Here is a 26,670-nt window from a genome sequence, read left to right as displayed (position 1 = left end):
GCAGTAGAACCTCCCTGCTCCTATACTCAAATCCTTTTCCACTTTCAATGACTGGTGTACCATGGTGTATCCAGGTCTCGCTGCATCTCCCCTTTTCCTAGTCGGCCACCATTTAGATAATAGTCTGCTTTCCTGTTTTTGCCACCAAAATGGATAACCTCACATTTATCCACATTATACTGCATCTGCTAAACATTTGCCCACTCACCCAGCCTATCCAAGTCACCTTGCAGTCTCCTAGCATCCTCCTCACAGCTAACACTGTGCTGTACTGCATTACACTGTGCTGTAGTGAGTTGTACTGTGCTGCATTACACTGTGCTGTAGTGAGTTGCACTGTTCTGCGTTACACCGTGCTGTACTGCATTACACCATGCTGTAGTGTGTTGTACTGTACTGCATTACACCATGCTGTAGTGTGTTGTACTGTACTGCATTACACCGTGCTGTAGTGAGTTGTACTGTAATGGCCTGTGAACTTTTCTAAAGTTCAGAGTCTGTGAGACAATCCCACTTCAAGTGTCAAAGTTAGACACAAAATGCTGGAGTAACTGCAGAACAGGCAGCTTCTCTGGGTAGAAGGAATCTGGTACGTTACAGTTCACGACCCTTCTTCAGACTCAGACTGAAGAAGGGTCTCGAGCCGAAAGGTCACCCACTCCATCTATTCGGAGATGCTGCCTGTTAACAGAGTTACTCCAGCATTTTGTGACTACCTTCCGTGTAAAGCCTGCAGTATTGATCATTAAGGACATTAAAGGAGCATCTGCTTACTTCCTACCCACTTTCAGTATCTCTATTGAGGAATGCTGGATGAGATCTACCATCTAATGCAATATTCCGGTAAGCCTGGGTCCAGCTAGTTTCCACATTAACATGTCGCACTGTGTCATTTTAAGGATCTTACTTAACTCGTGCGCCTGTATCAATGTTTACACAAATGCCAGCAGAACAGGGAGTTTTATCAAGCTCTTGTGCAATTTTATTCCCAGCTCCTAATGAGAACATTAAGCATGCACCCCCACGGTGTAGCAGTTACAAGCTTTAGACAAAATTCAGAATGAAAGTCAACTTTGGAATATATATTTCATTTTGATCAATAAAAAATAAACTTTTTGAGTTTCAATTCATCATAGTGCAGATGCTAGAAAGCTGAACCAAAACCCAGGAACGCTGCCATGGCTGGCATTGTCTTTGGAGAAGGAGAGACAATGCACAGGAGAGGGAAAAGCAAGCATGTTCCACCTTGCAGGCAGAGCGGGAGTGTTGTTGATTAGCAACTGAGCAAAGTGGTCGGGCAACAATTGCTTTAAAAACCAGCCTTCAGTATTGATCATTAAGGACATTAAAGGTTACGGGGAGAAGGTAGGAAAGATGGATCAGCCACCATGGAATGGTGGTGCAGACTCGATGGGCTGAATGGCCTAATTCTGTTCCTGTGTCTGATGAACATGGTCTTCAGGTGTGAATTGGATCAGAGAGGTGGAGTCACATCAGACCATAAGTCAGCAGGTCTGCCTGGTTTCTCCAGCGTAGAGGAGACCTCATTGTGTGTAGTGGAGTGAGGAACATAGAAACATAGAAAATAGGTGCAGGAGTAGAGGCCATTCGGCCCTTCGAGCCTGCACCATTCGCCATTCAATATGATCATGGTTGATCATCAAACTCAGTATCCTGTACCTGCCTTCTCTCCATACCCCCTGATCCCTTTAGCCACAAGGGCCACATCTAACTCCCTCTGAAAAATGTTTTCCTCATCTTGGTCCTAAAAGATTTCCCCCTTATCCTTAAACTGTGACCCCTTGTTCTGGAGAGTTTTGCTCTTCACTTAGAGGGAGGTTTTATTCAATGGGAGACTAGTGGAGATGGAGGCAAGAACAAAATGAATAGTCCCCTTGATCTGATCGACAGCAGAGGACGTGAAAACTGGACCTAGGGCACTCTCGGTGGAGAAGATCAAATATGACAGAGGAGAAACAGGGGTAAAGAAGACCATCTGAAAGGCACACGTGTGGAAAGTCTTGTCAGCAAAGCAGGTAATGGAAGAATACAGACATACGGCACAGAAACAGGCCCTTCGGCCTAATTCCATGCTGACCAACATGCCTCATATACACTGGTCCCACCTGATTTTGTTTGCCCCGTATCCCTCTAAACTTTTCCTATCTATGTGCCTGTCCAAATGCCTTTTAAACATTGTTACAGTTTCTGCCTGAACTACCTCCTCCGTAGACCCACCACCCTCTGAGTGAACAAGTTGCTACTCAAGTTCCAGGTGGAGGTGGTGGAAGGGCAGAGTGGCCTTGGAATTCATTGGGAAAGGAATGTCAGGCTGGGTGTGTGTGGTGATGATCAGAGGGCAGGAGAGATTGGCTGGTTTAATTTGGCAATGAAAGTTTTGCGATTATAATATTAATCTCGACGCAAAGCGTGAAGCAGTTAGATGACGGTGCAATGGCGTGGTTAGACTGCCACACTATTGTCAATCAAACTGGGCAGGAGATAAGTGTAGGCCAGAGGAAGGCCAGAGTTCCTCTTTGTAATCTCCTCCTCGATCTTCAGCATGGCTTGCTGGAAGTCTGAGATGTGCGCTCTTGCCTCCAGCTCAGTGAAGCGCTCCTCCACGTACGTGCCCAGCTTGGTCTGCAGGGAGTGAAGAGACGGGTGTCCTGATCAAACCAGGGTGACAGCTCAGTACACACACATACACTGAGCGCGGTTCTGGCCTTGGAACACACACAAACGTGCACACACACACACACACATTGGCAAATGTGCACACACATACACATAGATACACAAAAACAGAGACACAGACACACGGTCAGGGAGATACAGACACATGAGCACACATACACAGTCTGACGCTCACACAGATGAGTATACGAGCAGGGAGGTTCTACTGCAGTTGTACAGGGTCTTGGTGAGACCACACCTGGAGTATTGCGTACAGTCTTGGTCTCCTAATCTGAGGAAAGACATTCTTGCCATAGAGGGAGTACAGAGAAGGTTCACCAGACTGATTCCTGGGATGTCAGGACTTTCATATGAAGAAGGACTGGATAGACTCAGCTTGTACTCGTTAGAATTTAGAAGATTGAGGGGGGATCTTATAGAAACTTACAAAATTCTTAAGGGGTTGAACAGGCTAGATGCAGGAAGATTGTTCCCGATGTTGGGGAAGTCCAGAACAAGAGGTCACAGTTTAAGGATAAGGGGGAAATCTTTTAGGACCGAGATGAGAAAAACATTTTTCGCACAGAGTGGTGAATCTCTGGAATTCTCTGCCACAGAAGGTATTTGAGGCCAGTTCATTGGCTATATTTAAGAGGGAGTTAGGTGTGGCCCTTGTGGCTAAAGGGATCAGGGGGTATGGAGAGAAGGCAGGTACGGGATACTGAGTTGGATGATCAGCCATGATCATATTGAATGGCGTTGCAGGCCTGAAGGGCTGAATGGCCTACTCCTGCACCTAATTTCTATGTTTCTATATTTCTATGACACCCTACTGACACCAAACACAGACACACATATACTGACAAACACGTGTACACACACACGCACACACTTAGAAAGACACCAACAAAAACATTGACACACACAGTCAGGCAGACGCAGATGCACACGAGCATATATACACTGATACACACACACTGACACATGCAAATACTGACACATCCTGACAAAGACACATATAGATATACACACTGACACATCCTGACAAAGACACATATAGATATACACACTGACAGGTGCACACAGACATGCAGACACAGACGCAGACAGGCACACTTAAGACACACAGAAAAATACATAGACAGACAGACATACATCGGGAGTCACGTACACACACATAGACGCACAGGGACACACACACACTAACAGACATCCGTTTGAAGGCAGCCTCTGCCTACAGTCTGTCTGTTTTTTTAATCTTTTTGTTATTTTTAATTTGTTTAAAAGTATGTTTTGTAGGTTTCTTAGTCCTTTTCTGTGGGGGAGGGGGGCAGGGGAAGGGGGAAACCGTTTCTCAGTCACTTCCTGGCGAGGATGTGACCATTCTCCGATTGGCATCTTCGCCTCCCCCTCACGGCCTACCAACTGGATTGGCGCAGCCTTTCCTGCCGGAGACCGACCAGAGCTTCAGCAGCGGCAGCACTGAATTAACATCGCGGAGCGGAGCAGGCGATACCAAGTTACTGGGGATCGCTTGTTGAAATCTCCGAAGTGTTGGGCCTGCTGCTTCTACATCGCGAGGATGTGGTTTGTGGAGCTTCCAGCCACGGGCGGTGCTGAGCAACACCGCGGAGTCCTGGTGGTCCCTTTGCTGAGGGCAGCCAGTGTGATTCTCCACCCAGCACGGACTGTGGACTCCGGTAGGAAGTGGCCGATTCGGAACTCCAAGCCGCTGAGAGTGTTCTCCGTTCCGACGTGGGAGTTTCGATCATCCCGGCGAGAGGGCCTGAACATCGGGCCCCCAACCATGGGTGAACAAGGAGGAAGATGGCTGGACTTTATTGCCTTCCCTCACAGTGGGAAACGTTGATTCTCTGTGTGGGGATGTCTATGTTAAATTCTATCATGTGTTGGGATGTCTATGTTAAATTCTGTTCAATGTGTTATTTTTTGATTCGTATGGCTGTATGGCAACCCAAATTTCACTGTACCAACGAGTGCATGTGACAATAAATGTCAACTTGAACTTGAACTGCCAGAGACACAGAGATACATCTCTTATTCTTTTAGTGCAACATTTCTCCATTCGGCTGGTCAGTTTTTCTGCTACTTACTTTAACGGGAGTTGGTTGACTGAGCAGAAAGGTGGTTGCAATCACTGTTAATTTTTGACTTCCCTTTGGCAAAGCCTCGGCGATATCTGCTTTGGTGACTTGGCCCTTTTTAGTCGGTGCAGGCTTCCCCATAATGGAAGGGCTGTTTTGTACACAGGAGCCCCAGTCATACTAGGAAAACAAACATTATATGGAGATACAGTAACATAGAAACATAGAAACATAGAAATTAGGTGCAGGAGTAGGCCATTCGGCCCTTCGAGCCTGCACCGCCATTCAATATGATCATGGCTGATCATCCAACTCAGTATCCCGTACCTGCCTTCTCTCCATACCCTCTGATCCCCTTAGCCACAAGGGCCACATCTAACTCCCTCTTAAATATTGCCAATGAACTGGCCTCGACTACCCTCTGTGGCAGAGAGTTCCAGAGATTCACCACTCTCTGTGTGAAAATATAACCATATAACAATTACAGCACGGAAACAGGCCATCTCGGCCCTACAAGTCCATGCCGAACAACTTTTTACCCTTAGTCCCACCTGCCTGCACTCATACCATAACCCTCCATTCCCTTCTCATCCATATGCCTATCCAATTTATTTTTAAATGATGCCAATGAACCTGCCTCCACCACTTCCACTGGAAGCTCATTCCACACCGCTACCACTCTCTGAGTAAAGAAGTTCCCCCTCATGTTACCCCTAAACTTCTGTCCCTTAATTCTGAAGTCATGTCCTCTTGTTTGAATCTTCCCTATTCTCAAAGGGAAAAGCTGGTCCACATCAACTCTGTCTATCCCTCTCATCATTTTAAAGACCTCTATCAAGTCCCCCCTTAACCTTCTGCGCTCCAGAGAATAAAGACCTAACTTATTCAACCTTTCTCTGTAACTTAGTTGTTGAAACCCAGGCAACATTCTAGTAAATCTCCTCTGTACTCTCTCTATTTTGTTGACATCCTTCCTATAATTGGGCGACCAAAATTGTACACCATACTCCAGATTTGGTCTCATCAATGCCTCGTACAATTTTAACATTACATCCTAGCTTCTATACTCAATGCTCTGATTTATAAAGGCTAGCATACCAAAAGCTTTCTTTACCACCCTATCTATATGAGATTCCACCTTCAAGGAACTATGCACGGTTATTCCCAGATCCCTCTGTTCAACTGTATTCTTCAATTCCCTACCATTTACCATGTACGTCCTATTTTGATTTGTCCTGCCAAGGTGTAGCACCTCACATTTATCAGCATTAAACTCCATCTGCCATCTTTCAGCCCATTCTTCCAAATGGCCTAAATCACTCTGTAGCCTTTGGAAATCCTCTTCATTATCCGCAACACCCCCTATCTTGGTATCATCTGCATACTTACTAATCCAATTTACCACACCTTCATCCAGATCATTGATGAACATGAAAACAACAAAGGACCCAACACAGATCCCTGAGGCACCCCACTAGTCTGGGGTGTCTCCAAGAATGCAAATGTGGGAATCTGGGGCAAAAAATAAAGTACTGGAGGTGCTCTGCGGTCAGGCAGCATCTGAGAAGGGAATGGACAGACCACGTTCAAAGTCAGGACCCATAGTCATAGACATGTAGCATGGAAACAGGACATTCAGCCTGAATTGCACATGCCAACAAAGATACCCCATCTACGCTATTACCACGTGCCTGCGTTTGGCCCATATCCCTCTAAACCTTCCCTATCCATGTACCAGTCTGAGTGTCTTTCCATACACCCACTGTGTGAAAAAGTTGTCCCTCACCTCAAACCTAAGCCCTTGGTTCTTGATTCCCCTACTCTGGGTTAAAGACTGTGCATTCACCCTATCTATTCCTCGCATCTTCTTAGCAAAAGGATTTGAGTATAGGAGCAGGGAGGTTCTACTGCAGTTGTACAGGGTCTTGGTGAGACCACAACTGGATTATTGCGTACAGTTTTGGCCTCCTAATCTGAGGAAAGACATTCTTGCCATAGAGGGAGTACAGAGAATGTTCACCAGACTGATTCCTGGGATGTCAGGACTTTCATATGAAGAAAGACTGGATAGACTCGGTTTGTACTCGCTAGAATTTAGAAGATTGAGGGGGGATCTCATAGAAACTTACAAAATTCTTAAGGGTTTGGACAGGCTAGATGCAGGAAGATTGTTCCCGATGTTGGGGAAGTCCAGAACAAGGGGTCACAGTTTAAGGATAAGGGGGAAATCTTTTAGGACCGAGATGAGGAAAATATTTTTCACACAGAGAGTGGTGAATCTCTGGGATTCTCTGCCACAGAAGGTAGTTGAGGCCAGTTCATTGGTTATATTTAAGAGGGAGTTAGATGTGGCCCTTGTGGCTAAAGGGATCAGGGGGTATGGAGAGAAGGCAGGTACAGGATACTGTTGGATGATCAGCCATGATCATATTGAATGATGGTGCAGGCTCGAAGGGCCGAATGGCCTACTCCTGCACCTAGTTTCTATGTTTCTATGTTTCTACCTGCGCTCCAAGGAATAAAGTCCTAGCCTATCCCTATAGCTCAGGCCCTCGAGTCCTGGCAACATCCTCGTAAATCTACTCTGCACTCTATCTAGCTTCCTATAGCAGGGTGCACACAAGACTCCAGGTGTGGCCTCACCAACATCTTCTTCAGACCGAGAACTTTATTAGAGTAGGCATAAAAATCCATGAGAGGAATAGATCGGGTAGATGCACAGAGTCTTTTATCCAGAGTAGTAGAATCGAGGACGAGAAGACATAGGTTCAAGGTGAAGGGGAAAAGACTTAATAGGAATCCGATAGGTAACATTTTCACACAGAGGGTGGTGGGTGTATGGAACGAGTTGTCAGAGTTGAGGCTGGGACTATCACATCATTGAAGAAACAGTTGGACAGGTACATGGATAGGACGGGTTTGGAGGGATATGGACCAAGCGCAGGCAAGTTGGATTAGGGTAGCTGGGACATTGTTGGTGGTGTGGGCGAGTTGGCCGAAGGGCCTGTTTCCACACTGTATTAATCTGTGACTCTATACTTTGAAGAGGTTCAGCAGTGGAGCCATTGGTTCAGCAGTTGGGCACACCAGATGAGTCATAAAGTCATGGTTTTGGGTCAAGTCTGAAATCGTGAAGCAATGGGGGTGAGTGGACCAGCTCCAGTTACAAACCCGTCACTCTCCCTTCCCCAGTCCGTCCCACATGCCCCTCCCCAGCCCAGTCCGTTCAGGGGATAAGTCTGTGTTTGTTGGTTTATTTATTCAGGTGAAGGCGCTGTGCACAAGGCAGCCAGACAACAGTCGCTTGTTTTGTTTTTTTTGTCTTCAATTTAATTTCAAGTTTTTGTCTACCTTGTGTGTTGTGACTGTTGGCCGACCAATTTCCCTCTGGGGATGAATAAAGATTTATGGTATCGTATGTCCTAGGGTTACCAGAAGATGCCAGGGAACCAGGGTGGGGGGGGGCAGGTGATCGATAGATTGATACCTGGGTTGGAAGAACATAGTGGAAGAACACAAAGTGAAGGACACAAAAAGGGAAAAGTTCAGAAACCTCTGCAGGGTTGAAGCAAAGTGGCAGGATGGGTTGGGAAATGGCGTCTTGGAGTTCATTCATAAAATGGTGCAAGGGTGATGTTCGGGTTGGTTGGCTGGGCAATGCCCTGAGGAACGGGAAGAGATGGGGGCACGCAACATTATTGTGTCCAAGGTTATCCATGGTTTAGTAAAGGTTATGGATTTGGGATTAGTTTTAGTTTAGAGATACAGCATAGAAGACCCTTTGTCCCACTGAGTTTGTGCCGACCATCGATCACCCGTGCACACTAGCTCCATGTTATCCTACATTCTCATCCACTCCCTACACACTAGGGAACAATTTACACAGGGCCAATTAAACTACAAATCTGCACATCTTTGGGATGTGGGGGGGAAACCGGAGCACGAGAGGAAACCCATGTGGTCACAAGGAGAACATGCAAACTCCACACAAACAGCACCTGAGGTCAGGTTCCAGACTGCGCTGGAGGCTGCTGCTGTGTCACAGTCCAGTGCATTGTGTTGCATTGGAGCATCAATTGCATAAAATGCGAGCTGACCTGTCCAACGTTTACTGAAGAGTGCTGTCCGGAACAGGTGAAGATGACCATGGTTAGGAACTTGATGAGTTCAGCCTTGGAGTCGAATGATGAAGGGAAGCCTAGTGAGAAAGATCAGAGGTGTTACAAGAATGAACTGGAGACCACCAAAGCACTCAATACGGAGAATGCAAACTGCGGCAATGAATGCATCAACTCTCTGCCTGGCAGTGTCAGCACCCCACCCTCTGTGAGAAAAAATAATCCCCTTCAGGTTCCTATTAAATCTTTCCCCTCTCAGCTTCAACATATGTTGTCTGTTCTTGATTCCCATACTCTGGGTACAAGACTGCATTTTACACCTATGTAACATTGTTTCTCAACCCCCTGCGCTCCGGCATGATGTCCTGACCTGCTCAACCTCTCCCCCTAGCTCAGGCAATTGGCTTGGTATAAGTGCAAAATGTCCCTAGTATGTAGTAGGATAATGCTAGTGTGCGGGGATCGCTGGTCGACGTGGACCCGGTGCACCAAAGGGCCTGTTTCCGCACTGTTTCTCCAAGCTAAACTGAAAATTGGCCCAGGTACAGTGCATATAACGTTATATCTTGTAAAATGTTTTACCCTCTTTCCTTTGTGCAAGAGACAATAGACAATAGGTGCAGGAGTAGGCCATTCGGCCCTTCGAGCCAGCACCGCCATTCAATGTGATCATGGCTGATCATCCCCCAATCAGTACCCTGTTCCTGCCTTCTCCCCATATCCCCTGACTCCGCTATTTTTAAGAGGCCTATCTAGCTCTCCCTTGAAAGCATCCAGAGAACCAGCCTCCACCGCCCTCTGAGGCAGAGAATTCCACAGACTCACCACTCTCTGTGAGAAAAGGTGTTTCCTCGTCTCCGTTCTAAATGGCTTCCTCCTTATTCTTAAACTGTGGCCCCTGGTTCTGGACTCACCCAACATTGGGAACGTGTTTCCTGCCTCTAGCGTGTCCAAACCCTTAACAATCTTATATGTTTCAATAAGAATCCCTCTCATCCTTCTAAACTCCAGAGTGTACAAGCCCAGCTGCTCCATTCTCTCAGCATATGACAGTCCCGTCATCACGGGAATTAACCATGTAAAGTTTCGTCAAAGCTGTAATTAGGCAACTGGATGGTTATCTCATCAACTGGAGTGCGGTCCTGACCTCCCATCTACCCCATTGGAGACCTTTGAACTGTTTTTAATCGGACTTCATCAGATTTCAATGTTATATCTTTGCACTGGCTGATGTCACGTTTATCTGTGTACTGCGTGATTGTATTCATGTACAGTCTTGTTGAGATTATAAAATCATGAGGGGCATAGAGAGGGTAAATGGTCACAATCTCTCCCCAGGATAAGGGAGTCTAGAACTAGAGGGCACAGGGATAAGGGGAGAGGGGAGGAAGTTAGAGGGCACTGCCTCCTGATTGTCTGCCCCAGAGCTCCGTGACAGGACAGAGAGATAGATTCTTCATTAGTGCGGGTGTCGGCAGTTATGGGGAGAAGGCAGGAGAATGGGGTTAGGAGGGAGAGATAGATTAGCCCTGATTAAATGATGGAGTCGACTTGATGTGCTGAATGGCCTAATTCTACTATCACTTATGACCTTATGTGGACTGGATATCAACAGCAGTCGATCGATAGACACTGATCAACACGACGAGATTTGAAGAATACCTGACGATTGCTTGGATAATAATCCTTCGATGAAGATCTCCTTCACCCAGGCTTGAAGTTCTGGATCACACTGGACATTTGTGTCGTTCTCATAGTAAAGGTCAACAATGTTTTCTGTAAACCTTTGAAGGAAGGAAGGAGTGCGTTAATGGAGGGATGGTGTAAAAAACTCGAGACCACTGTTGGATTTGCTTCTGTACAGGGGAGCAAGCGGATGAAAGCAACGAGGAGCTGTGTGTGTGAGTGACAAGATGTAAGGGGCGAGGAGAGGGAGGTAATGAGGGAGGGAAGGGCCGTGTAGGAGAGGTCAGTCAGGATGGGCTGAGTTATAGAAGGACGTGGATGAGGATATCAAACAAATGGCTGGAGTAACGATCAAAGAGCATTGTGACCAGTTTACCCAGTTGGGCCACTCTCCGCACAATAGCTGTTGGCTCAGTCTCCAATCTTACAGTTCCAGTCTTGTGTGTAGATCCCGTCAGACCTCATACATCCCGACTCCAGCACATAAATCTGCACCCCTCCTACTGCTGTTCCTCAGGAGGGAGACGGAGGGAGGATACAGGCTGTGTAGGGATGAGAGTCGACGAGGATGCAGGAAGTATCGGGGCATATGGAAAGGCATAGTGATTGGGCAAGGATCGGGAGAATAAAATATTAGGTGGAAAAGTTGTTCACTTTTAGAATATAGACGAGTATAGCACTGGAACCGGCTCCCTGGCCCACACTGTTGTCTATGCCGAACATGATGCCAACTTTAACTAACCCCTTGTGCCTGCACTTGAATCAAAGTCCTCCATTTGCTGCCTCTCACATATTGATATTGCATCTATTTCCACCACCACCCCCAGCAGCATGACCCTTGACTTGTACATTTCCTTTAAACTTCCCCCCCTCTTACCTATACCTGTGCCCTCACACATGGGAAAAGGACACTGACAACGCACTGCCCAGCAATCCCCCCCATACACTAGCACTATCCTACACAACAGGGACAATTTACAATCTTCACCAAAGCCAATTAACCTTTCAACCCGCACGCCTTTGGTGTGGGAAAAAACGGAACACCTGGTGAAAAGCCACGTGGTCACAGGGAGAAATGACAAACTCTGTCCAGACAGCACCCATAGTCAGGATCAAACCCTGGTCTCTGGCTCTGTCAACTCGACCACAACACCACAATGCCACCCCTAATATCTTCTGCACCCTCATCAAAGCATCCATGTCCTTCCTGTAATGGGGCGACCAGAACTACATGCTATACTGCAATGCGCCAAACCAAAGTCTTATAAAGCTACATCATGACTTCCTGACTCTTATACTCAATGCCCTGAACAATTATGGCAATCCTGTCATGTGCCTTCTTTACCAAATATGTGTGTTGCCACTTTTGGGGAGCTATGGCCTTGAAGCCACAAGATCCCTCTGTACATCAATGATCCAAAGGGTCCTGCCATTGACTGTATACTTTCCACTTATATTTGGCCTCTCAAAGTGCAACACCTCACACAGATTCATACAGCTCGGGAATAGATCCTTTGAATTGATGGCTGTGAGTGCGCTTATACTGTGTGCCTGGGGATTCTCACACGCCGCTGTGATGGCTGTTTAAGTTTATCTTTAATCTTCATGTAGTTATGTATCCTGTTGCTTTTTTTTGTACGACTGTATTGTACATCAAATTTCACTGTACCTCGTTACACGTGACATTAAAGGACCTTTGACCCAACTTATCCATGCCCAAAGATAACACCCTCAGGAAGCTGTTCTGTGCCACACTCTACATGATGGCATTCCCCTGCGTTAGATCAGTATCCACCTACACCTGGCACAAATGCTACTCAAAGGCAATAATTGTACGTGGCCTTAGCACCACCTCAGTCAGGTATTAGTCACTGCTCAGTGGATGGGGTGTGTGTGTGGAGCAGGATCCTTCTGTCCCCTGACTCACTTCTACCAACCCCTTGTCCCCTCAATGACTGTAAATGGCTTTAATAGGTGAGGTTGTGTCAAATGATGGCAGGGGAGACATCCAAGGCAGGGTTAGGGGTCTCTCACTTGTTGATGGCCAGCCAGATCTTCTGAGCATCATCTCTGAAGTAATAATTGGGGATCTTTTCCACTCCTCGAGCAGCCAGATTGTCTGGGAGACACATAGATTCGTAGGTAGCGCGCTCCAGACCGCGCTGCAAGACCTGCAGAATGGCATTCCCTCCGGAAGAGAATCCCTGGAACAACAGATGAAAAAACTCAGTAGAAAGTCATGATGCAATTCTATAGTATCCTATCTGTTCCGACTCCTATCCTGAAATGCTGCCTGCTCCTCTGAGATACTCCAGCATTTTGTGTCTTTGGTGTAAACCAGCATCTACAGTTCCTTCCTACACGACTCTGTAGGACTTTGGACAGGTCACATTTGGAGTGTTGTGTGCAGATCTGGTTGCCCCATTACAGGAAAGATGTGGAGGCTTTGGGGAGGGTGCCAAGTAAGTTTACCAGAATACTGCCTGGATTAGAGGGTTTCAGTTACAAGGGAGAGGTTAGATAGACTTGGATTGTTTTCTCTGCAGTGTTGGAGTTATAGGGAAGGCCTGATAGAAGTATATAATATTATGAGAGGCATAGATATGTTAGACAGTCTGAAGCTTTTTCCCAGGGTGGAAATATCCAACAATAGAGGGCGTTAGAGGATAAGTGGTTAAGGTGAGATGGGGAAAAGTTTAATGGCGATCGTTTCACTGAACACCTCCACTTAGTCCGCCTAAACCTACCTGATCTCCCAGTTCCTCAGCATGTTAGCTCCCCCTCCCATTCCCACACTGAACTTTCTGTTCTGGGCCTCCTCCACGGTCAGAGGGAGGCCCAGTGCAAATTGGAGGTACAGCACCTGATATTTTGCTTGGGCAGCTAACACCCCAGTGGTATGAATATTGAATTCTCTAGCTTCAAGTTACTCTTGCTTTCTCTATCTCCCCATCCCTCCTCCTTCACAGTTCTCCCACTATCTGTTTGCTTTGTTGTCAGCTTCTCCTAGATAACAATGATCTACATTTTCCTGGATCTGCATCTCTTTTGATCTCTTACACTTCCTTATCTCTGCAACTCCCTCTCCACTGACAGTCTGAAGAAGGATCTCAACCACAAACGTCACCCATTCCTTCCATCCAGAGCTGTTGCCTGGCCCGCTGAATTATTCCAGCATTTTGTGTCCATCTAAAAGTTTTACGGAGAAGTGCAAGCCAAGTTGTTTTTTACACAGAGAGAGGTGGGGGCCTGGAACGCATTGCCAGGGGTGGTGGTGGAGGCAGATACAATAGTGGTTTAAGATAAGCAGACACTGTAGAAATGTAGGGAATAGAGGAACATGGATCATGTACACGCAGATGGGATCAATTTAACTTGGCATCATGTTTGGTCTAAACATTGTGGGCTGCAGGGCCCGTTCCTTTGTACTGTTCTATGTCACCTCAGCAGTTCCGTCTGAAGAAGGGTCTCTACCCGAAGAGTTGACTTCCATTCCCTCCCTCCACGGATGCTGCCTGACCCAGAGTTCCTCCAGCACTTTGTGTTTCACTGCAGACTCTAGCACCTGCAGTCTCTTGTTTCTCCAATTCTGAAGAAGGGTCTTGACCCCAAATATCATATCAATGTTCTCCAGAGATGCTGCCTGACCCGCTAAGTTACTCCAGCACGTTGTGTCTTCCATGTCAGATATTCCTTTGCTCCCTGGAAGTATTTTAAAAAATGGAATGCACTTGTATTTAAGAATGAAGAATGAGTGCGGCACAGTTGTGCAGCGGGTAGAGCTGCTGCCTCACAGCACCAGAGCACAGGTCCTGTCCATTCTGACTATGGGTGCTGTCTTTGTGGAGTTTGTACTTTCTGCCTGCGTTTCCTGCAGGTGCTCAGGTTTTCTCCCATATCCCAAGGCCGTGCGGGTTTGTAGGTACATTGGCCTCTGTAAATTGCCCCCTAGTGTGCAGGGAGTGGATGGGAAAGTGGGATGATGTAGAACTAGTGTGAAGGGGTGATCGATGGTCAACGTGAACTCAGTCGGCTGCATCTCTAAACTAAAATATGAATTTTTTGTTTAAATGCTTGCAGTCATTAATCCTGTGCCAAAGCTGCTAATCTAATTACCAGGAACTGAGTAATTAACTGGAAGAGCCAGGATGTTGGTTCTCAGAAGGGGCAGGGTGAGGGGGATACCCACTGAACACCCCTCCGCTTCTCCGCTAGAGCCCAGGCCAGCACTGAAAGTGTCACCACAGGATGGGTGCGGTGGGCAGGCTGGCTTTGATCCGTGTCGGCTGTTAACACAAATTCATTGCCATAGACGGCTGTGAAGGCCAAGTCATTGGGTATTTATAAAGCGGTGATTGACGGATTCTTGATTGGTAAGGGTATCAAAGGTTACGGTGAGAGGCAGGAGAATGGGGTTGAGAGAGAAAGACAAATCGGCCATTATAAAAGAGTGGGGTAATTCATTCAATGGGCCAAATGGCCTCATTCTGCCCCTACATCTTATGGTCTTATGTAGACCACACTCAAGTGTCGTATGAACTTTGAATTCTATTAGTTTAGGTATCTACTAAAAAAAAACCTCACCCCTCCTCCTTTCTTTATCACCCTCTATCTCGCCCCCCTGGGCCCCACATGGACTCACACCTGAGACTTCTCCCCTCCATTTCCACCTACATGCATTCCTCGAACTTCACTGCGCAACTCCAATCCTTTTTGAAGTTTCACACCTTTTATCTTTTCTTCTCTGTCCAACCATCTGCCAATAATTTAAAAAGCCCTCACCCAAGCTTTGTCCTGCCCTCTCCTCTCTTCCAGCTCTCTCCCCTCAAACCACAATCAGACTGAAGAAGGGTCCAGACCCAAAACAGCACCTATCCATGTTCTCCTCAGATGCTGCTTGATCTGCTGTGTTACTCCAGCACTTTGTGTCTTTGTGGGCTTCCTTGTGTTAAAGGACTGTTTCGTGTTGAATGAATCGACGAGTCTCTGACTGTGAAATTATGATTTCTGAACGGCCAATATATCCTAAATACTTCCAATAAAAATATGGAATAATAGGCTCACCTGATCAAAGACGCCATCTTTGGAGATGAGGAGTTCCCTTGCTGCAATATTGATGTGCAAAGTATAATTCACATGAGGCATCAAAAGCTGAAACGTGAAAAGTTTGAAGTAACTTTAAGAAACTTTATGCAAGATAAAGAGGTGATAAACTTCACCGTCAGCCAAAGTGTTGAAGGGTGTGTGAAACGTCTCGGATGTAGGTGGGAGGGGACTGGGCAAGGGGTTGGGGGGTATAGGTTGGAATCCAGGAGATGAACTCAGTGGGGAAAGAGCAGGCAGAGACAATGCGTCTGCCAGAGGGCAGTCCAGCTTGTAAATTTCGGGGAGGAAATAGAAGTGGGCCTTGCGAGGCTATGGAACGATGAGGTTGGAGGCTGTGGAGGGGAGATCGCCAGAGGCAATGAGATTCGAAAAGTCTGGGAGATGACGGCCGGGTGCTGGGGTCCATCTAATGGTCACGGTCAAGGGGTGGGTATGTGGAGGTGTCTTAGAGTTGGCGCCTGGCCTCAGCGCTGTGGAGCGGTCCTGACATGAAACGTCACCTATTAATGTTACTTAAAGATGCTGCCTGACCCGCTGAGTTACTCCATCACTCTGTGAAACGTCATTTATCCATGTTACTCCACAGATACTGCCTGACCCGCTGAGTTACTCCAGCACTCTGTGAAACGTCACCTATCCATGTTCTCCACAAATGCTGCCTAAAGGCACTGAGTTACTCCAGCATTTTGTGTCCTTCACCGCCAGTCAGTTAAGCTTAGTGTTGATGGCCACAGGGAAGAAGTGCCGTCCCAGGGAGGGGGGGTGGGATGGAGGGTCGTGGGGAACGGAATGCATGGGGACATGTCAGGGGAGCAGGGGACAGAGGGTGGGAGGGGGGAGAATGAGGGGGTGAAGTGTGAGGGCAGAGGGGTGGAGGGTGAGGACATGTGGAAGGGGTGGATAGAGGGAAGGGGGATGGAGGCTGGGGGAATGTGGGAGGGGAGCATGGTGGAAGGTGGTTGCTTGTTCCATTACTTTCTCCAGTTTGTAAGTAAGGTAAACACTCCCCCCCCCCCCACCAAGAGTTCTCATTGGAGAGATCAGGATATTTTCTTCCCCTTTGCTCCTGCCATTGTTCTTGAGTTCGACTTGTTTAAATCTGATGCGATTGGATCGCATACAAACCAAAGCTTTTCACTGTACCTCGGTATGTAACATTCGTAAATCTAGATCTTAATTAATTTAATAATATATGTAAAGGTGCGGATGGAAGTTTTTGTAAAATTGTGAAAGGCTTTATTTACTCAGCATCCTTTTCCCAAGGTGGAAATGTCGAATGCTAGAGGGCACAGCTAGAATTCCAGAGGCCAATGTGGAAAGGAGTTGTGCGGGGCAAGCTTTTACTTTATACAGAGGGCGGTGGGTGCCTGGGACGCGCTGCCAGGATGGTGATGCCGGCAGATACAAGATACTTTTTATGAGGATTTTAGGTAAGTACATGGAAGTGCAGGGAATGGAGAGACATGGATCATGTGCAGGCGGATAAGATTTTGTCTAGGCACCATGTTCGGCACAGACATTGTGGATTCAGGGCCTGGACCTGCACTGTTCATTTACAAAGACACATGATCAGGCAGGGAATGGGGTGGGGGGGAGGAATAGGCACATGGTGTAGGACAAGACTGACATCATGGTCAGCACAGATGTGGTGGGCTGAAGGGCCTGTTCATGTGCTCTGCTGTTCACTTAGACAGGCACACGGTCATGCAGGGAATATGGACTTTGTGAGGGCAGAGGGCATTGATTAGATTGGCATCATGGTCGGCACAGATATGATGGGCTGAAGGGCCTGTGTCAGTGCTGCACGATCTACATTCAAATCTTCACTCTGGACTACAAGTGCTGTGGACATTGGAAAAACATTGACCGTGGCTTGAGTGGAGAAGGTTAACTCCACCGTCATAGTGTGGCAAAGCTGGTAGCTCTCTGTACCAACTGCTCCACAGCTCTGCTTTGTTCAGAAGGGCACTGCTAGTTGACCTGGGAGTACCTTGAATATCGGGTGTGCACTTGCGAGCTGGCGTAAAGTTGCAATGCAAAAGATTTCACCAAACAGGTGCGTCCTGAGCAAGTGTGAGACCAGCTGGTGAACCTGTACATCAGCGTTGCGGACCCACATCTTGGCCAGAATCCAGTCGTACTCGCTATCGCTCGGGAGAAATATCGGGCAATCCGGCCCAGGATGCTGGGTGATCTGTCAATAAAATGATTCACATGTGACTCTTGCAGTTAACCCAAGGCAAGAAGAATGACATGAGTGAGACATGACAGCAGAGAGCAGAGGTGACAAAGCGGTAGAGATGCTGCCTGACAGTGCCAGAGACCTGGGTCTGTTTCTACGCTGTATCTCTAAACTAAACTAAACTGAACTGAACTGAGGACAGCAGCATGGGGAGGAATTTTTTTAGCCAGAAAGCACTGCAAGAGAATTAAAGGACGTGCCTTTAGAACGGAGATGAGGGAAAATTTAATTAGTCAGTGGGTGGTGAATCTGTGGAATTCATTGCATCAGACGGCGTAGGTTTAAGGTGAGGGGGAAACGCGGTCTTTCCCGGAGCATCGACGCGGCCTTTCCCGGAGCATCGACGCGGCCTTTCCCGGAGCATCGACGCGGCCTTTCCCGGAGACGCGCCCGGGGCTTCAGCGGCGGGCGCAGCGTGGACTCTCGGCGTGGAGCGGGTGAGCCCTCGCTGGGGCTCGCTGGAGGGGAGCGCTCCGTTTCGCTGGCCCGGGGCAGCCGGCAGCCTGAAGTCGCAGCCTGAAGCCGCGGTCTGCAGAGCTCCAGCTGGTGCGGCATCTACAGCCCGGGATCTCACGTTGGGGACCCGGGGGAAGAAGAAGCCATCACTGCCGGCCCGCGGCCGACTTCTACCGCGGGTCCGGCATGGACTTACCATCACCCCTGGAGGGGAGCTTCGACCGCCGGCCCTGCATCTACGGTGCTTCTGGCTGCGGCGGGGACTTTAAATCTTGACCGCCGGCCTGCGGCCTACAACAACTTAAAGCCGCGGTCTCCGGTGAGGAAGAGCCGATCCTGGACTGACTCTGGACTCTGGTCCTGACCACGGGGGGGAAATGGAGGAGGACTGGCCAAATTTTGTGCCTTCCACCACAGTGGTGAATGCTGTGGTGGATGTTTGTGTTACAGTTTTATTGTGGTTGTGTGTTCTTTATTATTGTATCGCTGCAGACAACCCAAATTTCCACCAGCCTGGCTGTGTGGCAATAAATTATATCTAATCTAAAGAGTTAATAGGAACCCGAGGGGTAACATTTTTACACAAAGGATGAAAGGTGTATAGACCGAGTTGCCGAAGGTAGTTAAGGCAGGAACTATTGCAACGTTTAAGAAACATGTAGACAGGTACATGAATAGGATAGATTTAGAGGGATATGGGCCAAACACAGGCAGGTAGGACTAGTGTAGATGGGGCATGTGGGTCGGTGTGAGCAAGTTGGGCCCAAGGACCTGTTTCCACATTGGATGACTCCATAGAGGCCTAGAATTGATCAATTCAGAGAAAGGCAGAAGAAGAAAGTCTCAGACATGCACAGCCCAAAGAACTTCACCAGCGGGTGAGAGTGGTGTTACTTTGAGAATAGCCCTGGAGGAAGAGTGAGAAAACAGCTGAAGGATGCAGGAGCAGGGCTGGTGAGAATGGAAGAGACTGTACCTGGATGGCAATGGGGAGTAGATCGTTTATTGGATTCACGTACAGAAGACACATTGGTGCTCCAAGATATTTGTGGCCAGCTTCCGAATTGGCTTTAATTCCATCCAGCATCTCGTAGTCAACAAGGTATATATTACCTTTCTGTAATGAGAACAGGACCAGACATGTGTAAAGAACTGGTGGACTGTGTCAGCAAGCAAGTTTCACATCTCACAGAAAGCTAAGAAGGGTGCAGTCTTGTTCCCAAAATTCTGCTGCAAAATGGTCTTGTTAATTACTGTTGAGTTAATTAGTAATAGCACATTTCTTGATTAAACCAGTGGCATTGGCAACCGCAGACTGTAGACACAAAGCTGGCTCAGTCCTTGTGTCCTTCAAGGGCTGGTTGCAATATTGGAGGCTTGCCTGGATTGGAGGGCTACAGCTACAGGGAGCGGTTGGATTGACAGATTGTTTTATCTGGAACGTCAGAGGTTGAGGGGAGACTTGATGGAAGTTTATCCAATTATGAGGCATGACTTGGTCCATATGGATTCAGAACTGGTTTATTCAAGAGGACATTTATTCATAGAAGGAATTCGGAGTATTGCGTGCAATTCTGGTCACTCGATTACCGGAAAGATGTGGAGGTTTTGGAGAGCGTGACTTGGAGAGGGGGTTACTAGAATGTTGCCGGGATTAAGGATTTCAGGTACAAGGGAGACGAGGATTGTTTTCTCTGAAACGTCGGAGGTTATACTCCAAGTACGCGCTGATGTTCGGAGCCATGTTGTGACTGACCTGGACTTCCTGCTGCAGACTGGTTTTTGGCCCAAGAAAGGGGCCAACCATTTGCTCTGTAACGGGGAAATTTTCTGGAATCTTTTTACACTGTTTGATGAGAATGGGGTTCGATCCGTTCAGGAACTGATAACCAAATAACTTGTCTTCTTGCCAATGCTTCGTCACAAAGTCTGAGGAAACAAAGCAGACACATGTTCACCTCATCCCACATTGGAAGAATGGACATTCGTTCTAGTATAGTTCACAGATACAGTATGGAAACAGATCCTGCAGCCCACCGAGTCCACACCGACATTAATCACCTTCACACTAGTTCTATATTATCCCACTTTCTCTTCCATTCCCTACACACTTGGGACAATTTGCACAAAAGACAATTCACCTACAAACTCGCACATCACCACGAGTGTGGGTGGAAACCAGAACACCCAGAGGAAACCCACAAGGTCACAAGGAGGACGTGCAAACTCCACACACAGACAGCACCCGAGGTCAGTATCAAACCCAAATCACTGACACTGTAAAGTAGCGACTCTACCAGCTGTGCCACTGTGCCACCCAACTTCATAAACGTAGGGTAGGAATATTGCTTGCATTAACCCCATGGCACTGTGTCCGTCTCTCCCACTCAGCAGAATCACAGAGGCAACATGTCACTTGGAGCAGATTGCCACTGGACGGAAGTTCAAGAGGTGTCAGATGAGTCCCCTGGGAGGCTTTCTGCTCCACTGGCTCTTCCCCTCACCCATGGGGCAACTTGCCCCTCCACATCTGGCATCCCAACCAGTGGCAGAGTTTCCAGCAGTGTTGAAGCCATGCCCAGCCTGGGTTGGTCCTTGTCCTCTTGGCAGCAGTGTTGGGCACTGTAGAGAAGGGCATCACAGCCCTGCCCACTACCCACAGCCCCCTGCAGGAAGCTCCCTACACACAGTGGTTAGTGACAATGCGGGTGGCAGTCGTTCTGTACCAGCGACAGTGAAACCTTGGGATGTTGAGTCCATAAGACCATAGGCATAGGAGCAGAATTAGGTCATTCGGCCCATTACTCCACCATTTAATCATGCTGATCTAATTTTACCTCTCAACCCAATTCTCCTGCATTCTCCCCATTACCTTTAACACCCTTACTATTCACAAACTTGGCCTCCACAGCCATCTGCGACAATGAATTCCACAGATTCACCATCCTCTGGATAAAGAAATTCCTCCTCATCTCCATTCTGGAGATACATCCATTTATACTGAGGCTGTGCTCGGAGAGGAGAGGTGTGGGCAGCCGAGACTCTGGGACTCCGGCTCTGGGGAAAAACGTACCTTTGACTGAACTTACGTAGGTTCTCCGAACCTCAAACTGAGAACGTTCCTCTTCATGCACACGCTGCTGTGAAATGCTACAGAAACAAAGACAGAAGGAACAGGTTCAGTCGGACATGAAGGACTGCCGATGTCAGGGTGGGTGCGAGAAATGGTGGCGCAGAGGAAGAGTTGCTGCCTTGCAGCACTTACAGTGCCAGAGATCTGGGTTCGATCCTAACTACAGGTGCTGCCTGTACGGAGTTTGTACGTTCTCCTTGTGACCAGCGTGGGTTTTCTCCGAGATCTCCGGTTTGCTCCCACACTCCAAAGACGTACAGTTTTGTAGCTTAAATGGCTTGGTATAAGTGTAAATTGACCATAGGATATTATACACCCACTGGGAAACACATTTTACATTAACCAAGCCAATTCATCTCGGAAACCAAAGTGCTCGGAGAAAATCCACGCTGGTCACGGAGAGAACGTACAAACTCCGTACAGACAGCACCCGTAATCAGGGATCGAACCCGGGTCTACAGCAACTCTACCACTGCGCTACCATGGACTGGATGGACCAAAGGGCCTGTTTCTGTGCAGTATGTCTAAACTAAACTAAATCTGGGTTAAAGACAGGGTGCAGGTCAGAAGCCGGGCTCTCAGTGGCCAGAGAGATCACACGTGGGCCGAATGCAGTAGCCTGGAGATATCACTGACATGAACACACGTGGTGGGAAGTGGGCTGCAGACTGAAGGATGACTAAATGCTGGCACCAACTAAAACAGGAATGGGTGACGTTCTGGGTCGGGACTCTCCGTACAAGCTACAGGAACCCCAACCGAGCCCATTAGAGCATCACCCAATGTTGTACCCATACTTACGCCTCCTGAATGGTGAGTAACAAGCCCATTGGTCTTTCAAGTGGGATCTTGGCATTTACCGGCAAGTCCGCGGCATTATTACAGTGGATTTTGTGGGGAACACCTGGTGCATAGACAGCCCATCTGAAACATGAGACGAGAATTTTCATATGGACGCATGAAAGTAAACAGTAAATCAGAGATTAATCTGGCAAAGTGTTCCAGGCCCCCCTCCCCCACCATTAACCCCATTCCCCCAACACTGATCCCTCCCTCAGCACCGACCCCTCCCTCAGCACCGACCTCTCCCTCAGCACCGACCCCTCCCTCAGCACCGATCCCTCCCTCAGCACCGATCCCTCCCTCAGCACGACCCCTCCCCAACACTGACCCCTGCCCCAACACTGACCCCTCCCCCAACACTGACCCCTCCCCCAACACTGACCCCTCCCCCAACACTGACCCCTCCCCCAACAATGACCCCTCACCCAACACTGACCCCTCCCCAACACTGACCCCCTCCCCAACACTGACCCCTCCCCCAACACTGACCCCTCTCCCAACACTGACCCCTCCCCAACACTGACCCCCCTCCCCCAACACTGACCCCTCCCCCAACATTGACCCCTCCCCAACACTGACCCCCCTCCCCCAACATTGACCCCTCCCCAACACTGACCCCTCTCCCAACACAGACCCCTCTCCACCAACACTGACCCCTCCCCCAACAGTGAACCCCCTCCCCAACACTGACCCCCCTGCCCAACACTGACCCCTCCCCCAACACTGACCCCTCCCCTTGCACTGATTTCAGCCCCTGGGACAGTTTAACCACCAGTAGAGGAGGAAATGCTTGCTACCCCCCCCCCCCCCCCCCCCTCTCCACATTCACCATATCATCACTTTTTGTTATTCGGCACAGCATCTACTCACTGGTATTCCTCTTGCCTCTTCTGCATTTCTTTCATCCAGTATTGTTCCAAGGTGGGAGATTTGTACTCGTGTCTTTTCCGGGCTGGAGAACAGTTACACATTATCAGGACAAACACCAAACGTCACTCTTTCCAAGAGCACGAGCTTTGCAAAACCTTTCCTTATCTCTGATAGATATCTCTGAGTGATTTAGACATTCCAGGGTCAGAGGGATATGGGAATCTCGCTGAAAATGCACTGAGATGAATGATTAGCTGTGATCTGATTTACTGGCCAATGTCTTGCCTCAATCTCAATCTCTTCTGCGATAGAAACACACAGCATGAAAACAGGCCCTTCAGCCCAATTTGTCTGTGCCGACTAACATGGGAGAGCATGTCTCACGAATCTGATTGAGTTGTTTGAAGAAATCACGACTTTATTCCTTGGAGATGATCTTAGAGAGGTGTATAAGATCAGAAGGGAAATAGATAGGGTGAATGTAAGAATAGGTGATTCCAGAGGTTTAAAGTGAGTGGGGAAAGATTGAATAAGAACGTGTTTTACACAGAGGGAGCTCACGGACAAAGTAGTTAAGGCAGAGACTATCAATTGGGCAGGTACATGGATATGGGACAAACGCAGGCAGATGGATCTAGTGTAGATGGGGCATGTTAGTTAACATGAGCAAGTTGTGCTGAAGAAACTATTTCCATGCTGTATGGATCTAAGGAGCTTTTATGACATAATTACAGTTACAAATTACTGCTTGTGCAGTTTGCATCAACCATGAAACGACATTATTATCATCAATATCCACGGCACACTCGAGCCCCCCATGGGGTCTCCAAAGTCCCTGTGGACACCGTGTGCTCCTGTGCCAGAGACTGAACACTCGACTGCCCGCTGCCTGGACCAGAGAATGGCCATCTTGGCCAGACATAACAGCAAACTAGTGGGACAAGAGGTCACAGCCTGAAAATTAAAGGATGTTCCTTTAGGAAGGAAATTAGGAGGAATTTCTTTAGTCAGAGGGTGGTGAATCTGTGGAATTTATTGCCGGAGAAGACTGGAAGTCAAATCAATGGATATTTTTAAGGCAGAGATAGGTAGATTCTTGATTATTATGTTTGTCAGGGGTTATGGGGAGAAGGCAGGAGAATTGGTTTAGGAATGAGAGATAGATCAGCCATGAGGTCTTACACAGTTCCCGCTGCATCAAAAAATCCCAGAGTATTATAAAGGACATTTCCCACCCCGGACACTCCCTGTTTGAACTGTTACCGTCAGGCAGACGATACAGATCTACAAGGACAAGGACAAACAGACTTAAAAACAGTTTTTACCCCACTGCTATAAAGGCACTAAATGTAGCCGCCAAGGAACGCAGGGGCGATACATAATAAGAGACTGTGAAATCGACAGAAGGATGTAGGGCTGGGTGTTTATGCGTGCTATTTTCATGATATTTATTTTAGTTGTTTATCTTTTTTTAATATTTTACCTTGTATGTATCGTTAGCTTTTAGAAATGTTTGAATGGTGCACTGACTGGCTGACATTTTACAATTTCGTTGTACATGGTTCATGTTACAATGACAATAAAGAAACTATTCTACTATTCTATTCTATGATTGAATGGCAGAGCAGACTTGATAGGCCAAATGGCCTGATTCTGCTCCTATCACTTATGATCTTATGACAGGGAGATTCCTCTTCTCACCAGGTGACCATAGATCAGGAGCGTGCAGCTGAAATGCAGCCAAAACTTGAGAGCAACCCCTTTAGATTGGAGAGAAAGTGAGAGGGGACATTGTCAAGTAATGGTTTATAAATGTGCTGTGACTTTGTCTGAATAAATCGAAGCTCACAACTGGATCAGTTGGCGCGGCCTTGAGCTCCCATCTACCTCATTGAAGACCTTTGAATTATCTTTAATTGGACTTTACCTTGCAATGAATGTTGTACTGTACACTGTGGCCGGTTTGATTGTATTCATGTATAGTCTTTACTTTCACTGGACAGCACACAGACAAAAGCTTTTCACTGTCCCTTGGTAAACGTTAGAATAATAAACTGAACAAGAAACAGGACTGTGGAGACCGAGAGACAATTGACCAATTCACAGAGGAAGGAAGTGCAGTCACACCAATGGAAAGTCAGCAAACTAAACTATACCAGGGTAGACAAGCCTCTGTAAAGACAACATCTTTATCAGGATATGTTAACTCATCGTACCAGTTCCTTCAATGATCTCCAGCGGGGTTGAATCAGTGACCCAGCTGTAGCTGGGGAAGTGGTAGATCATTTTGTTTGCGGCTTCCACCTGCACAGAACTGCAGTACCAGTCGTCCTCACCAAACAGAAACGTATCCTTGAAGAGTTTCACCAGCAGGATGTCCCCGAGCTCAGACTTGGTCGTCAAGTGCATGCTGTGGGTCTGTGCCACAAATGGAAAAATCCCACCATTCTCAGACCATCGCACCCCAGCCCCACCCCCTCACTCACCCACCCGTCCCACTCTCTTTCCCCACAACCACCCCAAAACCAGACTCTCTAGCTCCCACACCCCCACTGACAACCACAGCCTCTCACACACACCAATCCACAACCATCTCATCCTCACCCTCCCATTCTCACCCTTATCCCCAAACGCCAAGTTGACTCTTACCCCTAGGTACACAAAAATGCTGGAGAAACTCAGCAGGTGCAGCAGCATCTATTGAGCTACATAGATGCTACTGCACCCGCTGAGTTTCTCCAGCATTTTTGTGTACCTTCGATTTTCCAGCATCTGCAGTTCCTTCTTGACTCTTACCCCTGCCCACCCTCACCCCCCCCCCCCATTACCCCCCACATCACTCACCTCACACTTACACACCCCCACCCCCACCTCCACCCTCACTCTCCAAAAAATGTTGATCCTCACATCTCCTTTAAACTTTCTCCCTCTCACCTCATAGCTGTGCACACTAGTGTTGGACATTTCCATGCTGGAAAAAAGGGTTATGTCTACCTTATCTATGCCTCTCATCATTTTATATACTTCTATCAGCTCTCTCCGTAACGTCCAACGTTCCAGAGAAAACAATCCATCTCTCCACCCTCTCCCCATAGCTGAAACCTCTAATCCAAGCATCATTCTGGTAAACCTCCTCTGCAGCCTCTCCAAACCCCTCCATATCCTGCCGGTAATGGTGTGACCAGAACTGCATGCAATAGTCCAAATAATGAGGTACTCACCCCGCCTCTCCAGAGCGGTAGCCAGTTCCCGATGACAACCTTCTCGGAGCTGCCAAGTGTTCCCACTAACATCACGGATATATGATCCTTTGTCCCAGCGAAGAACACATCGCCAGTGCCGATAGTGACCTGGTACATGACCGTCATGTTTGACTCGCTTAAGATGCTGCTGTCTGCGTGTGTAGCGTTCTCTCCATATATACACAACGGATAT

The 26,670-nt window shown here is 47.8% G+C and overlaps 1 protein-coding gene across 1 annotated transcript; it reads right to left on the bottom strand.

The window, feature by feature from the left end:
* Positions 1–1,828: 1,828 nt before the first annotated feature.
* On the bottom strand, positions 1,829–26,670 carry LOC116967606 (arachidonate 5-lipoxygenase-like). The gene is made up of 14 exons (XM_033014220.1): positions 26,457–26,670; positions 25,452–25,653; positions 23,236–23,317; positions 22,324–22,446; positions 21,463–21,539; positions 20,146–20,318; positions 19,366–19,506; positions 17,682–17,885; positions 15,650–15,736; positions 12,620–12,789; positions 10,562–10,683; positions 8,879–8,979; positions 4,791–4,961; positions 1,829–2,643 (listed from the first exon to the last, which is right to left on the bottom strand). Exons 1-14 carry the CDS (start codon positions 26,601–26,603, stop codon positions 2,464–2,466), a joined length of 1,980 nt encoding a protein of 659 aa, XP_032870111.1. The 5' UTR covers positions 26,604–26,670; the 3' UTR covers positions 1,829–2,463.

This window comes from Amblyraja radiata, chromosome 40, assembly GCF_010909765.2.
Source record: "Amblyraja radiata isolate CabotCenter1 chromosome 40, sAmbRad1.1.pri, whole genome shotgun sequence".
Classification (NCBI taxonomy): Eukaryota; Metazoa; Chordata; class Chondrichthyes; order Rajiformes; family Rajidae; genus Amblyraja; species Amblyraja radiata.
Note: the sequence above shows the minus strand (reverse complement) of the source record. Positions and strands in the feature narration are given on the sequence as shown.